This window comes from Lissotriton helveticus, chromosome 3_2 (genome assembly GCF_964261635.1).
Source record: "Lissotriton helveticus chromosome 3_2, aLisHel1.1, whole genome shotgun sequence".
NCBI lineage: Eukaryota > Metazoa > Chordata > Amphibia > Caudata > Salamandridae > Lissotriton > Lissotriton helveticus.
Genome location: NC_136062.1, coordinates 284,103,614 through 284,121,955, shown reverse-complemented (window position 1 = coordinate 284,121,955; position 18,342 = coordinate 284,103,614). Strand labels below are relative to the sequence as shown.

The window sequence follows — 18,342 nt, the reverse complement described above, 5'->3', positions numbered from 1 at the left end:
CAAAACACAGCACAGCACAACACAGCACAGCACAACACAACACAGCACAACACAGCACAGCAAAACACAGCACAGCAAAACACAGCACAGCACAACACAGCAAAACACAGCAAAGCACAGCACAGCAAAGCACAGCACAGCAAAACACAACACAACACAGCACAGCACAGCAAAGCACAGCACAGCAAAGCACAGCAAAACACAGCACAGCAAAACACAGCACAGCACAGCAAAACACAGCACAGCACAACACAGCACAGCAAAACACAACACAACACAACCCTCACGCCCTCACCCCCTCACCCCTCACACACCTCATCACTCTCACACACCTCCTCACCCTCACACCCTCACCTTCACACCCCCTCACACACACCCTCACATACCCTTACCAGCACAGCAAAACACAGCACAGCAAAACACAACACAGCACAGTACAGCAAAACACAACACAGCACATCACAGCAAAACACAACACAACACAGCACAGCACAGCAAAACACAGCACAGCACAGCAAAACACAGCACAGCAAAACACAACACAGCACAACACAGCACAGCACAGCAAAACACAGCACAGCACAGCAAAACACAGCACAGCACAACACAGCACAGCAAAACACAACACAGCACAGCAAAACACAACACAACACAACACAACACAGCACAGCAAAGCACAGCACAGCAAAGCACAGCACAGCAAAACACAGCACAACACAGCACAGCAAAACACAGCACAGCACAACACAACACAGCACAGCACAACACAGCACAGCACAACACAACACAGAACAGCACAACACAACACAGCACAGCAAAACACAGCACAGCACAGCACAACACAGCAAAACACAGCACAGCAAAACACAGCACAGCATAGCAACACACAGCACAGCAAAACACAGCACAGCACAGCAAAACACAGCACAGCAAAACACAGCACAGCACAGCAAAACACCGCACAGCACAGCAAAACACAGCAAAACACAGCACAGCAAAACACAGCAAAACACAGCACAGCAAAGCAAAGCACAGCAAAACACAGCACAGCAAAGCACAGCACAGCAAAGCACAGCACAGTAAAACACAGCACAGCAAAACACAGCACAGCACAGCAAAACACAGGACAGCAAAACACAGCACAGCAAAACACAGCAAGCACAGCAAAACACAGCACAGCAAAACACAGCACAGCACAGCAAAACACAGCACAGCACAGCAAAACACAGCACAGCACAGCAAAACACAGCACAGCACAGCACAACCAAGCACAGCACAACCAAGCACAGCACAACCAAGCACAGCACAACCAAGCACAGCCCAACCAAGCACAGCCCAACCAAGCACAGCACAACCAAGCACAGCATAACCAAGCACAGCATAACCAAGCATAGCGTAATAAAGCACAACAAAAAATAGCATAACAAAAAATAGCATAACACAACACAACAAAACATAGCATAGCAAAACAAAGCATAGCATAGCAAAACACAACACAACACAACATAGCATAGCATAACAAAGCATAGCATAACAAACACAACAAAACATAGCATAGCATAACAAAACATTGCATAACAAAACACAACATAGCATAGCATAACAAAACACAACATAGCATAGCATAACAAAACACAACATAGCATAGGATAACAAAACAAAGCATAGGATAGCAAAACAAAACATAGCCTAACAAAACATGGCATAACAAAACATGGCATAACAAAACATAGCATAGCAAAACATATAATAGCATAGCAAAACATAGCATATCAAACACAACAAAACATAGCATAGCAAAACAAAGCATAGCATAGCAAAAGATAGCATAGCATAACAAGCATAACAAAGCATAGCATAACAAAACATAGCATAGCATAACATAACAAAACATAGCATAACATAGCATAGCATAACAAAACACAACATAGCATAGCATAACACAACATAGCATAGGATAGCAAAACTAAACCGAGCATAGCATAACAAAACAAAGCATAGGATAGCAAAACAAAACATAGCCTAACAAAACATGGCATAACACAACATGGCATAACAAAACATAGCATAGCAAAACATATAATAGCATAGCAAAACATAGCATATCAAACCCAACAAAACATAGCATAGCAAAACAAAGCATAGCATAGCAAAACAGAGCATAGCATAACAAAGCATAACAAAGCATAGCATAACAAAACATAGCATAACAAAACATAGCATAACAAAACATAGCATAGCAAAACAAAGCATAGCATAGCAAAACACAACACAACATAGCATAACAAAGAATAGCATAACAAACACAACAAAGCATTGCATAGCATAACAAAACAAAGCATAGGATAGCAAAAAAACATAGCATAGCATAACAAAGCATAGAATAGCAAAACAAAACATTGCATAGCATAACAAAACATAACATAACAAAACATAGCATAGCATAACAAAACAAAACATATCATAGCCTAGCAAAACATAGCATACCAAACACAACAAAACATAGCATAACAAAACATAGAAAAACAAAGCATAACACACACAAGCACACACACACACAACCACACACAAACCACGCACACATAACCACAACCACACACACAACCACAACCACACACAACCACACACACAACTATCTATCTATCTATCGCCCTCACTCTATCTGTCTATCGATCTATCGCCCTCACTCTATCTATCGGCCTCAGTCTATCTATCTAATCGCCCTCACTCTATCTGTCTATCTATCGGCCTCACTCTATCTAATCGCCCTCACTCTATCTATCTATCGCCTTCACTCTATCTTATCGCCCTCACTCTATCACCCTCACGCTATCTATCGCCCTCACTCTATCTATCGCCCTCACGCTATCTATCGCCCTCACGCTATCTATCGCCCTCACGCTATCTATCGCCCTCACTCTATCTATCGCCCTCACTCTATCTATCGCCCTCACTCTATCTATCGCCCTCACTCTATCTATCTATCGCCCTAACTCTATCTATCTATCTATCGCCCTCACTCTATCTATCTATCGCCCTCACGCTATCTATCGCCCTCACTCTATCTATCGCCCTCACTCTATCTATCTTTCTATCGATCTATCGCCCTCATTCTATCTACCTATTTAGATACTGATCGCCATCACTCTATCTATCTGTCTAGCTATCTATCGCCCTCACTCCTATCTATCTATCTACCTATCTATCTCGCTCACTCAATCTCTCTATCGCCCTCCCTCTATCTATCTATCCCACTCACTCCATCTATCTATCCCACTCAATCTATCTATCGCATCACCACAGCATCACTAAGGGGCACAACAACATCACTATGCGCTACCACAACAACATCACTATGCGCTACCACAGGATCATTGAATGCCACAGCATCACTAGTCGCCACCACAACATCTCTCAGCCCCACCACAGCATCAATCTGTGCAACCATTTACCAACAACTGGGTCAAATATGATCTCTCAATGTTTCAAGCTTTATTACAAATGTCACAAAAAGAGGTTAGTATTTCACTTCTGTTCTTGGATTTTCGTCACAATAAAATACACTGAACATATTCTTCAGAAAAGTTATTTACAAAAGTTTAAGCTATTGCCATTATAAATTACAATAACTTTTATTTAAGTATTAATTATTAAAAAAATTCAAAGCCATTGTTATTTGTAATATCAATACATCTAAGTCACGTGAATACAACACATATTGCATTACAAATGCTATAGGTGTCACAAGTTATAACTATTGGCATTGTAAATGACAAAGCTATTATTTTTGCTATTTTCAAAACCAACACATATATAACAAATGTGTCATTTACAATACCAATAGCTCAAACTTTCCTAATGCGAGACCTTATGCATTGCAAATGCTTGTCTTTTGGGTAGCAACTAATTGTGTTTAATTGGGCATTTTGTATATGTATATATTGCATGTTTGAATAAAACCTTTTTCTTTGTTGTAGATTACTGAAGAACTAAGCAAAGTGCAGGGTGTTTCAAAAATATTTGTAGCTCAGCATGATGCATACAAGGGGTTCCTGCCTGGTGAGTTCAAATGCTAGAAATGTGTATGCCTCTAAGGTAGCTCAAATAGTTTTTATTTGTTTGCTGTCACAGGTTCCAAGTGCAGTAAGTTGATTACGTATTTCATACTGCTGAATTGTGGCTCTGACTTTCGGAAATATGCAATGGATACATGGCTGCCAAGTTTCAGTTTGCTCATATGCACATTTCCATGCTTTGAGTGTGCGTATGTGTGATATCTTAATTCACTGTGTGACACTTTGAAACACACTTTATTGCAATTTGAATAGTGTATGATGATCATGCAATGCATTAATTAAAAAAATTACTCCACAACCCTCCTTACTGCAAGAGGGTTGATCTTTGGCATACCTATGGAGCTCTCCTGATAAACAGCTTTCAGAGCCAGTTGGGCAGTGGTATATGTTGCAGAGTTGGTAAGATGTACCCCTTGCCCGTATCAAATTGTTGTCAAGTGAACAAAGATAATATGTGACACCCTTAACCAGTCCCACATTTGTAGCATTTTCTTTGGTGTTCTGGGACTTTGAAGCTGACCAATCTTGGCCAAATCGGAAGACTTTCTAAATGTCAGTCACACCTCACACACGGTCTTGTGGCAGGTAAGGTATATATAGGTTGGGTTGTGCCCACTGTGTACCCAAGGTCCTGTGGAGAAGAATACTTTGAACTGTGACAGACTGAGTGACACAGCAAGAACACAGGCACAAGCCAGCTGGATCGCAAGAGGATAATGAGCTAAGACTCTATGGACAAAGACATGTTCAGATCTGCCCTGAGACGTTACCACAGGCAAATTCAGAAGACCAAGCCCACAGACCTCATCAACCACAAGAAAATATTTGCCATCGTCAAAGAGGTCATCGTAGCTGAAGCCATTTCTAACAATATCAACACCTCTGCGACAATCTATCAGACTTCTTCGGTGACAAGATCGCATCTATATACTGCAGCTTCGACCAGCAATCTGACCCCTTAGACCTCACAGCAAGTCATCCCATCTTGGACGAAGAACAGATCGTGACCATGTGGCCTGCTATCACCACAGAGGAAACTGGCGCTTCCATGAAGTCTATCCACCTCGGAGTCCTGTCGGACCCCGCCATCACCATGCCTTCATTAATCGACCCCTCCTCTTCCTCCCAATCAGTGAAGCCTTCACTCCTATCTAATGCCTCCATCGACTCATCCACCTTTCCGGAACCATAGAAACCGGTCACAGTCACTGCCCTGCTCATAAAATTCTTAGCAGACCCAACCAAGTTAATCAACTACAAACTGATCTCCCTTCTACCATACCGCCCAAGGATTTAGAGAAACTCATCAGCGGACACTTCACCAATAACCTCATCAATCAGCTGCTCCCAGATGCCAAACAGTCTGGATTCTGACCCAACTACAGCACGGAAACGGCACCTATCGCCACAACAGACCTCTGAATCATCCTGGACAGGAAACAGACTGCTGCTGTCAGAACCCCTTTCAGAGGGCCACGGGGCACGAAGGGATTACTACGCCCAACCGTGGTGGATGAGGCATTTTACTCCTGATTTCCTAGGGCCCAACCTACTATGGACCGAACTCCACTGTCCAGCCCTTCTGTACTTCTTTGGAGGAGGGGGTGTAGATACAGGTCAGTGAACACCACTCATACCTCAAAGTGCAAACAGTACAAACAATAACACAATATTCAGCCACATGCTTGCTTTTATAAGAAAAGTAGTATTTTATTTTAAACTCTACATGTGCAAAGAAGTATGACATTCAAATGGAGCAACGCAATCGCCTTTGAGGGCGGGGCTCTAGTATTCGTCAGGCAAATCCCTATCTCACCCTCATTCGTGTAATCTGTTTGGGGTTACTCCCCATTCACTGGTGGTCACATCCAGAGGCCGTACTCAAGAGTTCTCCCTTTGACTCTTAAGGAATTAAGTCAGTAGTGTCTGTGATGCTGCAGCACCGCTAGCATCCAGTCCCCTGGCGTCCAAATGGCCCAGTTCACATCTTACTGGCTCTCGCAGCACAGGAGAGTACTGAGATGCAGTGGATGCCCTCAACGCGCACCTGTGAGTCCGGCTCAGTTCGGAGAAGTCTGGCTGCTTGTGAGCGACACTGCAGCACCCGGTGGCTCTGTCTCGCTTCTGAGCGGCAGCGGCAGAGGTGTCTCCGTTGTCAAAGTTGCTCTCCGCTCGCAAAGATACTAAGTTTGCTTTGCTCATTGACCAGCTGAGTGGGAGTAGTTGCGGAGGCTCCTGGTCGGACTTCTACCATTTTACGGCGGCTATGCAGAGGCTGTGCAGAGGGGAAAAAAGAGCATGGTGTAGTGTGCTCTAAAAACTGTGGAGTAAAATGCTGGAAAACGCTGGAATAAAGCTGAAAGATATTTAATGGAGAAAAAGATTGATGTAAGAGGAGAGCGGCAGGAGGGCGGCGCTAAATGATGAGTGCTGACTCAATTAGGGAGCAAGAGACTTGGGCTTGTCTGCATTTTGTGAATTAAAAGCTGGTGTGGATAATCTAAAGGTATATAATGAAGAAACAGATGAAGCTTGCTGCAGCAGCTGCTAAAGCGGATGCCGCAATTTCAGCAAAAACCAAAGCACGTTAAGCAAAAGCCAAACTGAATCAGACTTTAATTAAAGCAGGCAGCAAATTTCATCATGGCAAGTCCTCCTTCAACTCTCAAAGCTCAGAAAATGATGATCCATCATTAAAGGAGATGAATTCGATGGAGGCTTCAGAATCTACTATAAGGGAAAAAAAATCGGCCACTTCGCCAGGAGTTCCTTTAGCTCGGAAAAATCAAGAGCAGAAGATTGCTAGAGATTTCCCTCTTTCGTTAAAAAGATGTTACTTCCTAATACTTTGCCTGGGATAGATAAACCTACCCAAGATTCTACAGCTCAGTATACTTCAGTGGCAACAGGAGACATGATAGCGCAAGCAATATCGTCGGAGCCAGTATCGCCTCCTGGGCCAGTATCTCCCTCTTTTCCAGGGGTTTCTTCCCGAGGTTCACAACTAGTACAAACAGAAGAATTGTCGATGGTATCGCCTGACTTGGACCAACTTCACATTACTGCTTTGGCTGTGGCAGTGGCTGTCGTGACTCCCCTTCCTCAGTCTCAGCGAAAACGACTCTCCACTCCAGCCTAATGGTACCGTGCCAGCCCAGCAAGATCAGCAAGGCCAACAAATGGCTTCAGTCTTATTGAGGGCTAAATCTCTAGCGGAAAACAGTACTATTTTATTAGATCCCTCCGTGATTGAAGATAATAATGAGTCACAGCAAGGAGCTAAAGAAAGCGATCATGCACTCCAGGATGAGATGGTTATTTCGTATCAGATGGATATTAAAACGATGCTCAATATGATACTAGAAGAAATTCGGGACATGAAGTCACCACAAATGCATATAATAGCTACACATCAGCGATTGCGGAAGATAGAGGAAGCAGTTGCTAGTCTCCCAATTCGAATTCAGGAGGTTCAAGGTTTTCCTTAGTTGAGGATCAAATGAATGGTATTCTTCAGTGTTAGACCTGTCTGGCTTTTGACGTAGTCCCTCCAATTTATTATTTATTTTGTCCCCTTTTTGCCCCTCATACTCTTAATAATTTTTGTGTCCACTAGTTTTTAAAGGTGTTGGCCAAGGGGATAGGTGTTCTTTTGTCCCTCATAGTTTTTCACCTCTGGCCCAGAGGCCTGTTCTGTCAGGAAACTGCTGTAATTCACAAAATGGAGGGCCTTAACTGTTTCCAACTGCCACATCTTAGACAGCCCCATAGGATAACCTTAGGCCTTCCAGAACCTTCTGGACCCTACTGGACTCTGTGGGGGTTGTCTATAAAAGGGCAGGGGTTGAGAAGCCATTTTGTGTTGACCAGAGAGTGGAGGAGTGAGGCAGTGGTGAAAGGAGGAGGACGCACTGGGAGCAGTTAGTTTGTCCTTGTGACAGACAGCCACTACAGGGAGACTTTCCCCCTTCTACCCCTGACCAATCCCTCCCAACCACCTTCTTCTGCTGAAGAGATCGATCTACTTGTGGTGGAAGCCCCTTCTAAACCTTGGCCCCATTGATCCCTGTCGGGACGCTCTTGCTGGGAGACTTCCCTAATCTCCTTCTGGCAGTGCTTCACCTACCAGCGTTGTGGAGGAAGCAGCTTCAAGCCCGGTGTTGTGCCCTGTGTTTCCCTCGAAGCTCTGAGGGGGAGACGAGTGACTGCCGAGCCTTGGTGATCTGGGGGAGTGAGCGTTCCGCTCTGAAGAGTGCTTCCTTTGGAGCCAGGTGAGGGGAGAGACTGCGGCATAGGAGCGGTGACAGCGCGGCGCCAAGCGGGAACACTTGTCCCTCGCACCCGCGCTGCCTAGCTCTGTGGTTGTGGAAGCGGATCCAAGGAGGCGAGGCCTGCGGGAGGCGTGGCCGAGAGAAGAGTGCGTGTCTCTGAGGCGAGTCGCCTCGGTTTACAGGCGGCCTGGGATACAAAACGGAAAGCGTCTAGAAGACGCGCAGGCTCAGTGGGAGGCCGGCGGACCCTGTGGTAAAGACCCGGCCGGAGGCGGAGAAGCCTTTCGTCAACGGAGGAGGCGAGAAGCGCCCTCGTATCTTTCTGTTTCAGGAGCCCCTCGCCCAGCGCTGTGTTAAGGGAACGAGGCTGGACGGAGGGAATCGGCGGGGAAGGCGAGCTGTCCCACAGAAGCCCTCCCTTTGCTCCTTGTGCCCCCCCTACTCCCAGGTTTCCTGTGCAGCGCGACAAGGGGACCCTCAACAAAGTAAGGAGAGTGGGGGTGTGGGAAATCAGAGGACAGGGAGCCCCTTCAGTCAGATAGAGTCTCTGATACCAGAGGGGATTTCCAGAACCCTCACAGCTTATCAACAAGGGTTTTAGGTCGACAGGAACCTGAAGAGCCTAATAGAAAGGTGTTGGAGGAGTGATCCCAGCCATTCTTCAGTGTGCTATCTTTGGGATTTACTACCTGGGGGAAACCTACCTCGTTTTGATCTTGCCTGGGTGTCCCCAGCGTAACTGAGGTTATTGATCTTCCCTGCTCTAGTCAATTGCTCAGGAGTTGTACCCTCTTTACTGTAAAGTGTATGAAGCAGAGGGGTATTCGTGGAGGAAGTTAAAGAGGAAGTCTTCAGTGGGCAACTGTTCTGCTTCCACCTCTTTATTGAACTGTAAAGTAATGAAATTGTGATTCCTACTGAAGCTGAATATATATTGAAATTGTACTGTTGATGCAAGTAATGTATTGATTTGGTAATCTGGAAAGTAATATCAACTATTCGCAAAGCAAGCTGTAAAATACTAAACTGCATTTCTAAACCAAAGAGTAGAGCTATATTTTTATAAAGCAGTGCTTATTTTTCCACATTTTGGTGTAGCGTTATCTTTTCAGTGTGTTATTGCGTGGCTTTACTATTGGGTGGTTTGCAACCTTCACACTTGTGCCTCTGAAATGCATGTCTTGCCCTAGGCCAGGCTACCCCAGGTTCTAACAGATTGGTGCCTAGCGGTGGGATTCTGACTTGGTTGCAGCTACTCATTAGTAATTCAACGCAATACACTGACCTACACCAGGAGTTTTCTCCTTGCGGCCCTCCTAATTTGAATTTAGTTTTTTCCAAATTTATTTCTGGTGGTGGGTGGAGGTTAACCTCAGGTCACACTTCTTGGTTCTCTCCTGAGTGTTTATTTTATTCCATAATAAAGATGGAATTGAATTTTAAAGAGCTAGAATCCTATACTGTGACCCAACTCAAAGAATGGTGTCAGCAACAAGGGGTATTCTTTAACAAAGGTGCCAAGAAAGGCGAGTTGCTGACAAGCATAAGGGCATGGGTGGAAGCTCATTTAGTGGAAGAACCAGGTACCGAAGAGAGTGACGGGGACACTGTCCTTGAGATTGCAATGTTGAACCAAGCTGGAAGGGGGAATCTGCTGACAGGTCCCAGGACACCTTCGAGGGCGGGCAGCAGCGTCTCAGAGAGGGGTTTAACTGACGCCGAGCTAGAAGATAGGAGGGAGGAGAGGAGAATGAAGTTGGAATTAGCTAGGATGGATATGGAAAGGGAGGACAGGAGGTTAGCCCATGAACGAACCATAAAGGAGCTAGACCTACAAGCCTTAATACGAAGGTCTCCTAATCCAGATAATGGTGGCAGCGAAAATAAGATGAATACCAGGGAACCCAGACCCTATCTACCCAAGGATGTCATTGCCAGTTACACCACAGGCGATGACATTGCCAAATGGTTAGCCGCATACGAGGTTTCTTTAAGGGCTCACGGGATCTTAGAAACTCTCTGGGGGGGGGGGCTGTATAAATACATGCCACCTGCTGGCAGAGACACCTTGTTGGCTCTGGAGCAGGATGAGCAAACCCACTACCCTACAATGAAGGTGGCACTGGTGAAGAAGTTTGGACTTACCCCTGAAAGGTACAGACAGAAATTCAGGGGAAGTCACAAACTGAGTACCCAGAATTGGGTAGACTTCTTAGACTACGCCAAGAAAGCTTTGGAGGGTTGGGTCAAGGGCAGCGAGGTGAAAGATTATGAGGGGCTGTACAATCTATTTTTGAAAGAACACCTCCTCGAGAAATGTTTTCCCGAGCTGCGCCAACACCTGGTGGACAGCAAGCTGACCAATCCCCGGAAGCTTGCAGAGGAGGCGGACACTTGGGCGAGTACCCGGGTGTCCTCAAAGGGGACTGGAGGGGATTCTCAAAAAGCCGGACAGGGCGCCCCCCAGAAGAAGGAGGGGGGAGATAAAAAGAAGGAGTTCTCCAAAGGTCCCCAAAATAATTTCCAAGGTAAGGGAGCAGGTTTCACCCCTAAGGCAAACCCGCCCAGAAACCCTAATCCTGGCCAAAGCCAGCAGCCAAGGGTTCTCCACTGTTTTGAATGTGGTGGTGTTGGACATTATAAGGGAGATGTCAGATGCCCAAAGAGACCACCCCCTCCCACCGGAGGAAAGTCACCGGGAGTAGCTAGTGTAGCGCTCGGGGAGGAGTTGCCCTTAGATAAGGGGGGTGAGTGGGCGGGTGTCACCTTAGTGTCCCTGGGAGAGCGGGAGATGGTTCCAAAGATCCAGGTGCCCCCAAATACTACAAAGTATGGGCAATGGGTCACCATCAATGGCCAGAGAGGGGAGGCTCTGAGAGATACAGGAGCCAGTATGACTATGGTGAGAAGTCAACTGGTGTCTCCAGAGCAGGTTGTTCCTAATGTACTCCACCCCGCCGCGATGGCTGACGGCAGAATGGGCCACTATCCAGTGGCTGAGGTTCCCTTTGAGTGGGAGGGGAACCACTCACTTCGAGTTCACTTCGAGTGCAGGTTCACTTCGAGTTGCCGTAAGCCCTGCCGTGCCAGTTGATTGTCTGTTGGGGAATGACATGGAGCACAACACTTGGAGAGAGGTGGAATACGGGACGCATTCTGCGATGCTGGGTACACCTGACTGGGCCTGTGTAAGCACACGGTCTGCGACTGCCCGGAGAGGGAGTTCGCCTGGGTTGGAGCCTGGAACAATGGCCCAACCTGCTGCTAAAAAGGGACAGACTCGGATACAGGAAGAGCCTGCTCCGGCTTCCACACCCCATGAGACAGATCGGCCACCTGCGGTGGTGGACCAGGAGTCCGTGCAGGGGGAAGTAGACTCTCTGGAGGATTTACCCATCCCTGCCGAGTGGCATGTGGAGGGAGGTCCTACCAGACAGGAATTCTGTAAGGGGCAGAGGGAGTGCCCCACCCTTGAGGGACTGAGGCGACAGGCTGAAGCCCAAGCAGCAGGTGATGTTACGGGACACTACCATATTTACTGGGAGGATGGACTCCTCTACAGTGAACCCAAGGTACCCTTGCCTGGTTCATCAAGGGCCTTGGTAGTCCCGCAACAATACCGAGCCTTTCTTTTGGAATTCGATACAGAAAAGGGGGTGGTGATGAACAGAGTGTCTGAATTAAGCAGACCACTCTTACCCAGTCCAAAGATCAGGGCTTGATCCATCACCGTTATTTATCTCACTGCCCCATCCCAGCTCAGAACCTGGCTATATGCAAATTAGTCTGTCCCTGGCCCAGTGCATCATGGGAACAGGGCAGACCAAACTACCAAGCCAATTCTTCACCAGAAAGGAGACAAGCTACCGGGGACCGGTTTCTGGCATTTCAGCCTCTTCGGCCCGGCTTGCTTGAATCCTGATGGAGCAGTGAGAAAGGGACTCATGTCTGAGTATACCCTGCCACACCTATAGTGGCCAAAAACGATACAGAAAAGGGGGTGGTGATGAACAGAGTGTCTGAATTAAGCAGACCACTCTTACCCAGTCCAAAGATCAGGGCTTGATCCATCACCGTTATTTATCTCACTGCCCCATCCCAGCTCAGAACCTGGCTATATGCAAATTAGTCTGTCCCTGGCCCAGTGCATCATGGGAACAGGGCAGACCAAACTACCAAGCCAATTCTTCACCAGAAAGGAGATAAGCTACCGGGGACCGGTTTCTGGCATTTCAGCCTCTTCGGCCCGGCTTGCTTGAATCCTGATGGAGCAGTGAGAAAGGGACTCATGTCTGAGTATACCCTGCCACACCTATAGTGGCCAAAAACGATACAGAAAAGGGGGTGGTGATGAACAGAGTGTCTGAATTAAGCAGACCACTCTTACCCAGTCCAAAGATCAGGGCTTGATCCATCACCGTTATTTATCTCACTGCCCCATCCCAGCTCAGAACCTGGCTATATGCAAATTAGTCTGTCCCTGGCCCAGTGCATCATGGGAACAGGGCAGACCAAACTACCAAGCCAATTCTTCACCAGAAAGGAGACAAGCTACCGGGGACCGGTTTCTGGCATTTCAGCCTCTTCGGCCCGGCTTGCTTGAATCCTGATGGAGCAGTGAGAAAGGGACTCATGTCTGAGTATACCCTGCCACACCTATAGTGGCCAAAAACGATACAGAAAAGGGGGTGGTGATGAACAGAGTGTCTGAATTAAGCAGACCACTCTTACCCAGTCCAAAGATCAGGGCTTGATCCATCACCGTTATTTATCTCACTGCCCCATCCCAGCTCAGAACCTGGCTATATGCAAATTAGTCTGTCCCTGGCCCAGTGCATCATGGGAACAGGGCAGACCAAACTACCAAGCCAATTCTTCACCAGAAAGGAGACAAGCTACCGGGGACCGGTTTCTGGCATTTCAGCCTCTTCGGCCCGGCTTGCTTGAATCCTGATGGAGCAGTGAGAAAGGGACTCATGTCTGAGTATACCCTGCCACACCTATAGTGGCCAAAAACGATACAGAAAAGGGGGTGGTGATGAACAGAGTGTCTGAATTAAGCAGACCACTCTTACCCAGTCCAAAGATCAGGGCTTGATCCATCACCGTTATTTATCTCACTGCCCCATCCCAGCTCAGAACCTGGCTATATGCAAATTAGTCTGTCCCTGGCCCAGTGCATCATGGGAACAGGGCAGACCAAACTACCAAGCCAATTCTTCACCAGAAAGGAGACAAGCTACCGGGGACCGGTTTCTGGCATTTCAGCCTCTTCGGCCCGGCTTGCTTGAATCCTGATGGAGCAGTGAGAAAGGGACTCATGTCTGAGTATACCCTGCCACACCTATAGTGGCCAAAAACGATACAGAAAAGGGGGTGGTGATGAACAGAGTGTCTGAATTAAGCAGACCACTCTTACCCAGTCCAAAGATCAGGGCTTGATCCATCACCGTTATTTATCTCACTGCCCCATCCCAGCTCAGAACCTGGCTATATGCAAATTAGTCTGTCCCTGGCCCAGTGCATCATGGGAACAGGGCAGACCAAACTACCAAGCCAATTCTTCACCAGAAAGGAGACAAGCTACCGGGGACCGGTTTCTGGCATTTCAGCCTCTTCGGCCCGACGCCTGAAATGGCAGAAACCGGTCCCCGGAAGCTTGTTTCCTTCCCAGTGTAAGAATTGGCTTTTGTAGTCTGGTCTGCCCTGTTCCCATGATGCACTGGGCCAGGGACAGACTAATTTGCATACAGCCAGGTTCTGAAACTGGGATGGTGCAATGAGCTAAAAAACGGTGTTGGATCTAGCCCTGATCTCTTGACTGGGTGAGAGTACTCTGCTTAATTCAGAGACTCTGTCCATCACCACCCCTTGTTGTAAATAATTTTGTCCACCCTAAGCGTGGAAGGGTATACTCAGATGTGAGTCCCTTGCTCATTGCACCATCAGGATTCAAGCAAGCCGGGCCGAAGACGCCTGAAATGGCAGAAACCGGTCCCCGGAAGCTTGTTTCCTTCCCAGTGTAAGAATTGGCTTTTGTAGTCTGGTCTGCCCTGTTCCCATGATGCACTGGGCCAGGGACAGACTAATTTGCATACAGCCAGGTTCTGAAACTGGGATGGTGCAATGAGCTAAAAAACGGTGTTGGATCTAACCCTGATCTCTTGACTGGGTGAGAGTACTCTGCTTAATTCAGAGACTCTGTCCATCACCACCCCTTGTTGTAAATAATTTTGTCCACCCTAAGCGTGGAAGGGTATACTCAGATGTGAGTCCCTTGCTCATTGCACCATCAGGATTCAAGCAAGCCGGGCCGAAGACGCCTGAAATGGCAGAAACCGGTCCCCGGAAGCTTGTTTCCTTCCCAGTGTAAGAATTGGCTTTTGTAGTCTGGTCTGCCCTGTTCCCATGATGCACTGGGCCAGGGACAGACTAATTTGCATACAGCCAGGTTCTGAAACTGGGATGGTGCAATGAGCTAAAAAACGGTGTTGGATCTAGCCCTGATCTCTTGACTGGGTGAGAGTACTCTGCTTAATTCAGAGACTCTGTCCATCACCACCCCTTGTTGTAAATAATTTTGTCCACCCTAAGCGTGGAAGGGTATACTCAGATGTGAGTCCCTTGCTCATTGCACCATCAGGATTCAAGCAAGCCGGGCCGAAGACGCCTGAAATGGCAGAAACCGGTCCCCGGAAGCTTGTTTCCTTCCCAGTGTAAGAATTGGTTTTTGTAGTCTGGTCTGCCCTGTTCCCATGATGCACTGGGCCAGGGACAGACTAATTTGCATACAGCCAGGTTCTGAAACTGGGATGGTGCAATGAGCTAAAAAACGGTGTTGGATCTAGCCCTGATCTCTTGACTGGGTGAGAGTACTCTGCTTAATTCAGAGACTCTGTCCATCACCACCCCTTGTTGTAAATTATTTTTTCTTTTGGAATTGGCTCATGCGATACCCCTGGCAGGACACTTAGGCCAGGACAAGACCTTTGCACGGCTTGTCCTCCACTTTTACTGGCCTCAGATGAAGGTGGCGTCCAACACTTACTGTCGGACATGTGTATCCTGCCAGGCCAGTGGGAAAACAGGGGTGAAGCTAAAGGCTCCCCTGGAACCACTTCCAGTCGTTAGCACACCCTTTGAGAGGGTGGGCATCGACATTGTAGGGCCTTTAGATCTACCAACCACAGCTGGTCACAGGTTCATCCTGGTCCTGGTGGATCATGCCACACGGTACCCAGAGGCAATTCCTCTGAGGACAGTCACTGCACCTGTGGTGGCTAGAGCCCTAATGGGGATCTTTACCCGAGTGGGATTCCCCAAGGAAGTTGTGTCTGACAGGGGGACCAACTTCATGTCAGCGTACATGCGGGCAATGTGGAAGGAGTGTGGAGTGACCTACCGGTTCACCACTCCTTATCACCCCCAGTCAAATGGACTGGTTGAGAGGTTTAATAAGACCTTGAAGGGCATGATCAGAAGTCTGCCCGAAAGCCTGCGGAGGAAATGGGACGTCCTCCTACCCTGTTTGCTCTTTTCTTACAGGGAAGTGCCACAGAAGGGAGTGGGCTTCAGCCCCTTTGAGCTTCTGTATGGGCACCCTGTACGCGGTCCTCTCAGCCTGGTGAAGGATGGTTGGGAGAAGTCTCACAGGAAACCCCCCCAGGATGTGGTGAGCTACATGCTGGCCTTCAGGAGCCAAATGGCGAAGTTGTGGAAGCAGGCTTCTGACAACTTGGAGGCCAGCCAGGCAGTGATGAAAGAGTGGTATGACCACAATGCTCACCAGGTGGAATTGGAGCCTGGCCAGAAAGTGTGGGTGATGGAGCCTGGAGAGCTTAGTGCCCTCCAGGATCGCTGGACAGGCCCCTTTGAAGTGTTGGAGAAGAAGGGTAAGGCCACATACCCGGTGGACCTTAGGACCCCTCGACAGCCCCTACGAGTGCTGCATGCCAACCGTCTCAAACCCCACCATGAGAGACCCGAAGTCATGTTGATGATGGTGACTGATGGGGAAGAGGAAGCGGAAAGCGAGCCTCTCCCAGATCTATTCTCGTCTCAAGAGAAGGATGGGTCAGTGGAGGGAGTGATTCTCTCTCCCACTCTAACTCCTGAGCAACGGGAGGACTGCCGCCAGATCCTGGAGCAGTACTCTACGTTGTTCTCCCTTGTCCCGGTTAGGACTCACCTGTGTACCCATGACGTGGACACAGGGGACAGCCCACCAGTGAAGTCGAAGACCTACCGGCTGTCCGACAAGGTGAAGGCTAGCATCCATGGAGAGGTTGCCAAGATGCTAGAGCTGGGAGTTATTGAACCTTCTAACAGCCCTTGGTCCAGTCCGGTGGTGCTAGTGCCAAAAGCCGCACCACCAGGCACCACACCCGAACTGAGGTTCTGTGTGGATTACCGAGGACTGAATTCAGTGACAAAGACTGATGCTCATCCGATCCCTAGGGCGGATGAATTAATTGACCGGCTAGGAGCTGCCCAATATCTAAGTACCTTTGACCTCACTTCAGGGTACTGGCAGATCTCCTTGACAGATGGAGCAAGGGAAAGGTCAGCCTTCTCCACGCCTGAGGGACACTTCCAGTTCTGTGTGATGCCCTTTGGGCTCAAGAACGCCCCTGCCACATTTCAGCGGCTGGTGAACCAGGTCCTCTCTGGATTGGAGAGTTTCTCTGCTGCTTACTTGGATGACATTGCTGTCTTCAGTAGCAGTTGGGAGGACCATTTGCAGCATTTGCAAGCAGTTCTCCAGGCCCTGAAACAAGCTGGATTGACAATCAAGGCCAGCAAATGCCAGATTGGGCAGGGGTCGGTTGTGTACCTTGGACACTTGGTGGGTAGGGGGACTGTGCAGCCCCTGCAGGCGAAGATTGAGGCAATCATGGCCTGGGAACCCCCCCAAGACACAGACTGAGGTCCGAGCTTTCCTGGGCCTCACAGGCTACTACCGTCGCTTTGTGAAGGGGTATGGCACTATTGTAGCGCCCCTCACAGAGCTCACCTCAAAGAAACAACCTCGACGGGTAGTTTGGACGGGAGCTTGTCAGCAAGCTTTCAGGAAATTGAAGCAGGCGATGTGTGCGGCACCGGTCCTGAAGGCCCCAGACTTCTCCAAGGAGTTCATTGTCCAAACAGATGCATCAGAACATGGCATTGGGGCAGTGTTATCGCAACTGAATGAAGAGGGCCTGGATCAGCCTGTAGTCTTCTTATCCAGGAGACTGCTTCCCCGGGAACAGAAGTGGAGTGCAATTGAGAGGGAAGCTTTTGCGGTGGTGTGGGCTCTGAAGAAGCTGCGGCCATACCTCTTTGGCTCGCACTTCCTGGTTCAGACTGACCACCGACCCCTTCGTTGGCTGATGCAAATGAAGGGGGAAAATCCCAAGCTGTTGAGGTGGTCCATCTCCCTACAGGGAATGGACTTCCGGGTGGAACATCGGCCTGGAGTGGACCACGCCAATGCAGACGGTCTCTCCAGGTATTTCCGCCTTAGTGATGAGGACTCCCAAGGGGTTGGGTAGTTCTCCCCACTTTCAGCTGGGGGGGACGCGTGTTAGACCTGTCTGGCTTTTGACGTAGTCCCTCCAATTTATTATTTATTTTGTCCCCTTTTTGCCCCTCATACTCTTAATAATTTTGTGTCCACTAGTTTTTAAAGGTGTTGGCCAAGGGGATAGGTGTTCTTTTGTCCCTCATAGTTTTTCACCTCGGGCCCAGAGGCCTGTTCTGTCAGGAAACTGCTGTAATTCACAAAATGGAGGGCCTTAACTGTTTCCAACTGCCACATCTTAGACAGCCCCATAGGATAACCTTAGGCCTTCCAGAACCTTCTGGACCCTACTGGACTCTGTGGGGGTTGTCTATAAAAGGGCAGGGGTTGAGAAGCCATTTTGTGTTGACCAGAGAGTGGAGGAGTGAGGCAGTGGTGAAAGGAGGAGAACGCACTGGGAGCAGTTAGTTTGTCCTTGTGACAGACAGCCACT

General features: G+C 48.3%; 1 protein-coding gene across 1 annotated transcript in view; it reads left to right on the top strand.

Moving 5' to 3' along the window:
* Positions 1-18,342, top strand: part of ETFA (electron transfer flavoprotein subunit alpha) — a 456,279-nt gene that overhangs the window by 126,672 nt on the left and 311,265 nt on the right. Inside the window, exon 3 of the mRNA XM_078685235.1 lies at positions 3,978-4,059. Coding sequence (XP_078541361.1) covers positions 3,978-4,059 — 82 coding nt within the window. The remainder of the gene's footprint in view (positions 1-3,977; positions 4,060-18,342) is intronic.